This window comes from Trematomus bernacchii, unplaced genomic scaffold (assembly GCF_902827165.1).
Source record: "Trematomus bernacchii unplaced genomic scaffold, fTreBer1.1, whole genome shotgun sequence".
NCBI classification, from domain to species: Eukaryota; Metazoa; Chordata; class Actinopteri; order Perciformes; family Nototheniidae; genus Trematomus; species Trematomus bernacchii.
Window position 1 is genome coordinate 27,420 of NW_022987784.1, and position 10,081 is coordinate 37,500.

Genomic DNA, 10,081 nt, shown 5'->3' on the forward strand with positions numbered 1-10,081 from the left:
AATTTCAGTATCTAGAAATTCAATACATTCCATCTTTTAATATAACTAATCACTGTAACCTCTTCACATTCTGTTGACAATGTAAATATCTGTTCTAATGTTTTTAAACAAAAATTCTGTCCATGTCTTACACACTGTAACCCTTATGTATTTAGTCAAAATGAATATATCATATTGATAAAAGTAGGCCTATGTGACTGTGAGGAAGCGCATGCACACACTCCCTCACTAACATTTTGGCTTACTATTTGTTTGTTAAGAAAGGTAGTACATGTCTCTTCAGAGTTGTCTTTATTTCAGTTAAAGTTATAAAAACAGTTTACATAGACAAATTAATAAAATGCAATCTAAATGAATTTGTCAGTCTTTAAAACACACCAATCACAAAGTAATCACCATTGCCTTTGTTCAGACTGGAAGCCATCTTGTGCCAGTGCTCAAAGGGGGACCACGCCTCCAAGTACTCCTTATATGTGCCGTATGAGTAGGCGGAGTCTTGGACGTGATTGGTCAGGAAAATGTGTGATGTATGAGTGTCAATTAGGTTAAAAATGATCCGTTTTAAAGGCAGACCCTTGTGTTTTTTAAGGGTACCATATTTATGTTGATGCAATTATGAAATTGACTATAGCCTTTAGGGCAGGGGTCTCAAACTCAAGGCCCGGGGGCCAAATCCGGCCCGCGACTTCATTTTATGTGGCCCCGCAAGAGCTTGCAAAGAATATAATACGTTTATTATACGGTTACATGCCACTTTACAGAAGCAGGTTGCCCATAAACAATGCATCTCGTTTTGTGACATGGGCACTGACAGAGACTTGCAATTATTTGCCCTGGACTTATGCTTTCAGACGTAGTTAATTACTAAGTTATTATCCTATCCGATAATAATCCAATTCAGAGGCAATAATGTAATATAATACATTATTTTATATATATTATATATTTATATAGTTACAAACCGGCCCTTTGAGTGTAACCTTTATGCGAATGTGGGCCGCGATGAAATTGAGTTGACACCCCTGCTTTAGGGGTGTTATTAAATGTAGACAACAGTGTTTAATTTTGTATTTAACCCTTCACCTCCGCTTTCAGACCATGACCTGGTTGGCCAGGTTGGATTGGGAAGGCAGGCAGTCTCCTATAAATGTGGTTGGGAAGAGAGGGGAGGGGGGCATTTGTGTTTGTTCCTTGCTGGTGAACGCAGCACCAGGCATGAAGTTTTGTGTTCCTGTAAAAGAATATGGAAGGCTAAGAAATAAAATGCCTGTTTATTTTTGAAAGGAAAACCCTCTCTCCACGTATTGTTTTTCACATGCACCTCACATTGTAACAGTGACATGTATATATTAAAGGTGGGGGTAGGTAAGTTTGAGAAACCGGCTCGAGATACACTTTTTGTTATATTCCCTGGATGCTCTTAACATCCCGATAGCAATGAATATCTTAAGTGCTTTGACAAAAAATCCATCAAAAAATGTCATCTATGGAAGCCGTAGTACTGTAAAAAGCAAGGACTAATCATTTTAGCCGGCCCGGCTAAAATAAACTGGATGGCCTACCTGCCTGTCAGCCTTCCATCTGTGCACAAACTTATCTCGTGCCCTCATTGGTCATGTGTTCGTGTGTGTTGGAGGAGGGGCTCTGTAAGGAAGTGGCAGATTTGTTCCGGCTGTGTATTTTCAAATTCTAGCGCACTCGAGCTGGTTTCTCCAAAATTACCTACCCCACCTTCAACAAATGTTACACACTTGATTTTCTCCACCCGCTCTTCCTCACCATCACTTATTTTCCTATAATCCTGTGTAAAATGCAGTGACTTAGTGAAGTGGTGTCTGCCCCATTTATCATCTCTCCCAACTACCCACAGGTGATGGGCCCCTGTTTGTTTGAACACATGGGGAACAGATTTTTCACAGCAGTCATATTGACTTGTCATTGTGATAAAAATAAATGTGTTAGTGATCTTAATCATTTCATTCATCAATAATTATAGTATGTATTCATGTGTATTTCCTTCAGTGAAATGTCAGAGTGTTGTGTGGAAAAGGCCTGTAAGATGTGGGCTATACAGGAAAGATGGAAAATATTATAAGAGCATCAAATTCAGTGCCTTATTTTTTTCTTTTCTTTTTGTATGGGTAGCCCATGCTCTGTGAACTGCTGAAGCACAATAAGTATATTTCAGGTGAATGGAAACCTTTTGTCTTATGCCACCTAGTGGATGCCTTCCAGATGACCTATTTTGCGCTAACAAATGTGCAGGCCACATTGCATTTCCTGTGACTTCTTCACAACAAAAACCACCCTTGTGTTTTCTCAGTTGCACACTTAAAAATCAAAATAAAGTTTATTTTCATGTTGGATTTCACTTAAAAGGGAGTTGCCTTGGTGTTTCATGCATACAATAAACATGTTATGGGTCATGTTACAATACAGTTACGAAATATAAAGTGTCGGCCTACTATTTCTGCATTCCTACCTGTTGATCATCTCACAGTGCTTTTGATATTTTCTTGTGACACCCAACTGTATAAGTTGTAAAATTAGCTCCACCATGACAACATTTAAGTTTACATGCACAAGATGAATCAGTTATACTATTCCAATAATATATGCGACTCATTAGTTGAGACGTGTTGTGTACTTTGATATTTGACATGTGTAAAATGTTTCTGATCATTTCTGAAAGCTATATAATTAAGATTTTAAATAAATGTTTGAATGGAAGACTTGCAGAGGAGTATTGTCTCATCTTGGTATTGCTACTTTTATTTAAGTAAATAATATTGCATCTGCATAGAACTGCACAAATGCAACAGTTTCACATCAATCAATCAATCAATCAATGTTTATTTATATAGCCCAATATCACAAATGTTACATTTGTCTCAGTGGACTTCACAGTTTGTACAGAATATCAGACCTAAGCCAGAGACTGGACCAGTTTTCCAGCCAGGAGGAACATTGAATCATTGTGTGTTATCTTTTCCTGTTGACCCCCTGTCAACATTTGTGAATACGTCTATTAATATCATTTTCGCTGGTTATTATTACTAAAACTGCTACTGTAAACTTTTACATGTTTATGAAATGATTGCTGGTTTCCCTTCGCGTTTCCAAGCCGCAACAGTGATTCATGCCTCTGTCAATGCTGAAGAAGCGAAACTAACAAAAGATAGTTTTGTGAGTTGACGTCTATATTATTCTCCTATGGAAAAGGTCAATATCACGAAAGCTAAACATCTCATTATTAATCCATAGGCTAAAATTAGGACATTTATCATTAGTCTTAAACAATAGGCTACTTTCATGATGGGGGTTTCAGTGGAAGTTTGTATGCGGTGGCGATGTGACGCTCTTCCTTCAGATTGGTTTCACATGATTAGGAAACATGTTCAACTCAGCAGAACCGCGGGTGGGTACAGTTTGTCCAGAGCAGGGTTCATTGCGAGACTACTGAGTGTTTGCTGTGCAGCGCTGCAGGGGATCACGATGGAGAAAGTGCTTGTGCTCCCACTGTTTCTCATCCTTTCCGCATTAACAGGTGAGGACGTGCTCTCAGAGGGTTTGGTTGGATGGCTGCAGAGGTGGGAAGTACGTTTACTCAAGTACTGTACTTAAGTACAATTTTGAGGTACTTGTACTTTACTTGAGCATGTCCATGTTATGCTACTTTGTACTTCTACTACAAATCAGAGGTAAATGGTGTACTTTTACTCCACAACATTTAATTAATACCTTTAGTTATTTTACAGATTTGGATTAATGATGTGAAATATAATCAACACTTAAATCAGAATTTAGTTTTCCCAAATTTCCCAGAATTCCCAAGCTACCCTGCAGTATACAGAGTCATTGAAACTAGCTGCACCTTTACCAGCTTTGATAACATTTTAATGCATCAATTGTTATAATCAGAACATATAATATTATTCTGAAATGGACCAATCTGCACAATGAGTCCTTTAACTTTTATGTACTTTAAGTATATTTTGATGCTAATACTTTTGTACTTTTACTTGATTAACACTTTGAAAGCAGAACTTTTACTTGTAACAGAGTATTCCTACACTCTGGTACTTCTACTTTTACTCAAGTACAAGATCTGAGTACTTCTCCCACCTCTGGATGGCTTGATAGATGGATAGACAGGCTTGGGGAGTAATGGATTACATATAATGGGATTACGTAATCAGGATACAAAAAAAGGTAACTGTGTTCCCTTACAGGTTGTATTTTTTCTTTGTAAGCTATACTGTTATGTAGGCTTATACTGTTAGGTTGAATCTATATACCTACCGTCTGAATTTGCTTTTATGTTTTTCACTTTCTTTGTTACATTTTTTGGGTTATTGTTATGTATTAATCCAAAATGGAGCATTTCTGTTATCTCATATTCTTTGCTTTTTTTAAAACTATAGTTTGGGTCCATGCCTCTGAAATGTAGTGTAAAATGATAGCATCAGAACATGTAAATGCTTAAATAAAGTATGCTAAAAATAGACTCAAAATACTGGAAGAGTACTGGAATAAATCTGTAGGGAAAAAACACCAAAAAGGAATCTTCATAGATGTCCTGACTGCCCCCAAAATACAATAACTGCACAGACTGTTTCTATGCTATATAGTGGCATACAGATATGATCACCATGTATATTAAACATTGTGCAACTATTGCATACACTTTTAAATGTTGGATACATTTGCCTATCACTTATTTTCTTTAAGCTTGTTATTTTAGTTTGATGGAAAATGCATTAACAGGGAGCAAACAAAATAGGTTGGGGTTAGAAACCGCAGCTACCAACCCACAAACTGTCAAATAAAACAACCTAGTTTTATTTTGTTTTCAAACATGTGATTCAACAGTCAATTCAGATTTGGCTTCTCTTCTTTTCACATGCAATGTACCTCTGTCCATCTGAGTATCTTACCAACTTTTTCTCACAAGCCAATCAGAGCAGACATTTAATAATAGTGTTTATGTAGGAACTATTTTCTTTCCTTATCACCAAGCAGAAGGAAACATATACTCTAGGTCGGACATGAATAATTACAACCCAAGTGCCATCTAGATTCATTATTTTTGAGAGCAATCATCTTTCCAGACAATATTTAACATTATACAATCTAGGGTGACACACTGAACATATACTGTAAGTGACAAGCCATAGGCCAGTTCAAGTCTTTATGAAGATAACCTTTATAACTACCCAATGTGTGACACTCATTTGCAGGTGTGTGTGTCCGGAGCCCCACAGAGATTTATGTGGAGGCTGGTGAGATGGTGGCGCTGAACTGCTCTCTGAATGGAGAGGATAATCACTGTGATGCTGAGCTGATCTGGACCAGTCCCACCAGCCAGGAGATGGATCAGACCCCCAACATGTCATCAGCTGAGCAGAGGCACAGTGACCTGCTGGTTCAAGGGAGGAGCCTGGTGATTCTCAACGCCACTGCAAACCATCAGGGGAATTACTCATGCTCTCTGGGGTAAAGTCAAAACCAAGTGATAAAGAGTCTTTCTTTTTTACAATCAATCAAATTCTCGGAATCTGACATTAAGCAAGGATATGAATAGTGACATAAATAGTTCGGACATGTAAACAGGTTTTTATAACCTCCTTGGCGGACAAGTCTTTTCACTCAAATCCATCCAAGTCATGGACCAGTCCAGACTTTATGGGGACCATGAATGTCTGTTTTAGAAACTGTTCCTTGAAGCCGTCTCTATATTATTTTTAGAACCTCTGCAAAATGTTTAAAACCTAAATGTGAAATCTTTTGACATGACAGCAATACCAGCAGCCAGCTTTGGTTCAGACTGAGAGTTTGTACAAAACAGTCCAGAGGGTGCGAGCAGAGGAGCTATTACAATAAGACATGTCACTCACAAGAGACCTGCACATTGTATTGTCCTGATGTAAACACACCAGCTGCAATCACCCTCAACATTACCAGCAATGGCGTTATATGGTACAGGGTAAGTCGACTCAAGATATTCTTGATTTTATTGGGAAATTAAAAGCTTCATTTTGCATTGTACATTATTTGTTTTTACATTATCACGCCATATCTCTATTCATTGTATGCTTAAATTGACAAGTACATTTTTCTTGTAGGAAGGCGAGTCAACGCCAAAAGCGATTTATTACTTCTTAAGTGTTGAAGAGAAGGACCATGGTGTCTACACCTGTACCAGATCTTACCTGTATTATGGTAAAATATATAACATGACCTTTACAGTGGTGCTTGATATCCAACCAAAGGGTAAGAAAAACACTTACCCACCATATGTTTACTTTTGTATTTTGAAGAAAACAGATGTAAAATGTTTCCACCATTTCTTCACCCAGTAAAACTTCGACTTCCTCCAGCGATCATATCACCACAAAGTGGTGTAATTCATGTACATTTGGGTGAGCATAAATCTTGAAGCGTGGATACACACACATGGATGAACACACGCATTTACCCTCTTACTAAATTAACAAATGATGGAACTGTGTAAACTCTGTTTTTTTTTAGGCTCTCCAAAGGTGATTGATTGTAAAGCTCACATGTATTCGGACTTTGATGAGGTGTTCTGGTTTAGCAGTGATTCATCTGTGGAAACAAACAGCAGCTTTCCCGTTTTCTACAATTACACAAAGTAAATGTTTCACACAAATATACCGGCAAGTTCAAATGTTATACAGTCCATACCCAGATAGTCACACACACCTATCATAACTAACACCTGTACTTTCCCTTTCCTTTCCAGTGAAATAAATTCTGAAGAGATAACGATGACGGCATCTCTAGTTTTCAAAAAGGTGTCAGATGAGGATCTATTAAAAAATTACACCTGTAAACTGCAAACTGTTAATGGAGCCTATACAAGTGTCACCATCAGCTTGTCCCAAAAACGTATGTAAGACGGACGGATAGATATAATTCATGTTCATATCCTTCCCTCAAATTTTACATAAACTCATAGTGGTACTTTTTGAGTGGGCTGAGTCCAAATATATTAATCAGAAATGTTTGAGTTAGCTTTCATTCAAATGTAAGTGACAGTCCCCTTTCAATCAATGACCTTATATTAGTGTTTCAACCTTACATTTAAACAAATATATGTTTTCTCTGTTTTCTCCCTGTAGCTCGCCCTTCTTATGTTTCCCTGGCTCTTAGCATTGTCAGCATTGTGTTGGTGACGGTTTTGACAGTAGTTATCTATGTGAAGTTCAAAATCACCATCACTCTTCTCCTAAGAGACACTCTTGGCTGTCATAGCAGCACCTCAGGTGGGATTCTCAAATTATGGAGACACATATTCGTCATTTCTTTATGTGTAAGCAGTGACAAAACCCTGTTGTTTGTGTGCCTAGATGAAAAGAGCTATGATGCTTTTATGATGTGCTACAAGAGTGACACAGACGCAGGACTGAATGAAGATGACAGGATGTGTCTGGAGAGTGTTTTGGAAGAGAGATTAGGTTACAGTCTCTGCCTTTATGATCGCGACGTCTTACCAGGAAAAGGTACCTATTTAACAAATACTCAGAAGAAAATCTAACAAAAAATCTCAATGAAATAATAAATAATCTGAGCCCTGGTTGGTTGCAGCTGTAGCGGAGGCCGTGTTGGACTGTATAGAGGAGAGTCGCACGGTGCTTTTGGTTCCCTCCTCTCCAGATACCGGTCCGGGATCTGGCCTGCTGAGTGCCATCCATGCAGCGCTGGTGGAGCGGCAGACCCGTTTGGTTTTCATAAAAACTGAGAAAACAGAAGTGTTGAGATCTGGCTCCTTCCCAGAGGCCCTACAGATTTTAAGTGAGGCTGGGGCCTGTGTCACCTGGAAGGGCATGAGGTCCATGCCGCCCTCCTCCCCCTTCTGGAAGCAGCTACGTTATCACCTACCTGCCCCGCAGGTTGCATCTAAAATAAGGCTTTTACCTCAGACAAGTCAAGATGTTCTGTCATGGTCAAATGTTTAGGCAAATCAGAATACATATCTTTTATCATATACATTTTGAGTATATGACTTGAAGATGAAAACAGTATGCTACAAATGCAATATACAAACACGTTTTAGGCAAGCTGAAGATCCTTAAAATAAATGTTTGACATTTACCTTTTTCTTATATTTCCTTGTAAAATCTTGTATTGTTGACTTTTCCCCAAAGTCATTTAATGTCCTTATATAAGTAATGTATGATGCTTCTTGTTACCAGCCTATAGACTTCTGGTTCTATAACCAGTGGCGGCGCCAGAGCATTTTTGTTGGGTAATCTATGGTAGGGCTAACCCATACAGTGGTGGTGCTCAAGTCAGTATTTGCAATGTAATTACATACACGCTATATCGCCCCCCCTTGACAGTGAAACGCCACGCGTGAGGTTTAGATTATTTCCCTGTCTCAATCAAAATGGAACTGTATGAAATAAAACGGCACATTTGTCTTGTAGTAAATAAAAAGGGATCACTGTGAACGTGACGTATGATAGTACACGTTGAAGATCCAATGGGGATACTGAATGGCGGTTTCGATTGATCTCAATCAATAAGGCATGACGCAGATCCAACGTTGCGTTGCTCTGATTGGCTGTAGGTCTATTCAAATTGCATTCGGAGGCATTTTGATCTGACCGCGGCAGCGCTGATATTATAACGCCAGAGAATTTCCACACCTTTAGTGTATAAAACTCCCCCACTACTTAGACTATTCCTTGCACCCCTCTTATAGCATAAGCCCGAATGGTCTCAACCATATTGCATCAGTAACGTGCACTTGTTGTTACAGCAGGATCAGTTTGTGTGCTGTGGACACGACCCGTATATTTTCGCAATCCGTGTTCTCAACATTTAGCATTTCGCTTATTATTTAATTGAATTTGCATCACTTTTCATGGTGGGGCTAAGGTGGGGCTAAGCCATTTCTTGGTATGGCTGTAGCCTACCCCAGCCATACCCTGGCGCCGCCACTGTCTATAACTTATGTATTTTTGTTACAGCTGATGTTTTGCTTTCAAAGTGTTAAATAAAATCACTGTTTTATATGTAACCGGTTTTCCCTTCTTTATTATAACACATGTTCTGCCATAGCACATATTATGTGTCAGTGTTCTGCAGGAAACATTTACACAGCATTTTTTATGTTCATATCAGTGTTGTCACATCATGCTGCTCTTAATCTCATCATTTTGTTCCTGTCACTGCGTATACCAAACCAAATGTGTATGACCTGTTTTACTTGATCCTATAGAGAAAGTCTCCATTTTACTTCAAATAAATATATTTTATATATAGTTATTTATTTATGTTAATCATAAACATTTTTATATTAAGAACAATTTAAAATTATCACCTTTAGCTTCTTTAAGCTCTCTGTTTTGGTTTCCAAATTTGCTTTCAGCACAATAATGCACATTTACTGTGTGGTTGACTCTGCACCCGTACGCTAACTGTCGAGCAGACAGAGTATACTGAGAAGCAAAAAGCCAGGGATGAATGGACTTAAACTATATTTTTGTTTTCTTTCTGATAGGGAAATGAGGAGTTGAATTCCACTCTTAACAAGCCTAACATATCTCAGCAAAAAGATTAAGTAAAAAGTTATTTTGAAACATTTTCAAAGAACATTTTCAGTTGACCTCCTTAGTTTCATAGATGGCCTTATTTACATGGGTGTTGCAAAACACTGTGGTCCCAGCTGACAGCTGCTTACAATTTAATGCTGAAACATCTGGGTCTTCTTTACGACTTAACACAGTATAAGATAAGATAAAATGGACCTTTATTAATTCAGTTGTTCAAACAGCAACAGGGTGAGGGTGAAAAAACAGGATAGCACAGATTCACACAGATTAATAAAATAAAAAATAAGATCAAAGATACAAAATAAAAATAATAATAATAATGAGAAACTATAAAATAAGAAATGAATACAAAAAATAAAAATAAAAATGAGCATATATACATATTGGGTCTTATAAACTATGAATTAAAATGAAAATGGACATATATACAAATTGGGTCATATATACATATTACGTATTATATATATTAACATGGGTGTGTGGAAACAGTGTGAATT

At 37.8% G+C, this 10,081-nt stretch overlaps 1 protein-coding gene across 1 annotated transcript; it reads left to right on the plus strand.

Moving 5' to 3' along the window:
* Positions 1-3,300: 3,300 nt before the first annotated feature.
* LOC117497462 (interleukin-1 receptor accessory protein-like) lies at positions 3,301-8,334 on the plus strand. Its single transcript, XM_034149448.1, has 10 exons — positions 3,301-3,547; positions 5,241-5,496; positions 5,800-5,986; positions 6,126-6,273; positions 6,360-6,422; positions 6,532-6,655; positions 6,767-6,912; positions 7,146-7,289; positions 7,374-7,526; positions 7,612-8,334. Exons 1-10 carry the CDS (start codon positions 3,313-3,315, stop codon positions 7,980-7,982), a joined length of 1,827 nt encoding a protein of 608 aa, XP_034005339.1. The 5' UTR covers positions 3,301-3,312; the 3' UTR covers positions 7,983-8,334.
* Positions 8,335-10,081: the final 1,747 nt, after the last annotated feature.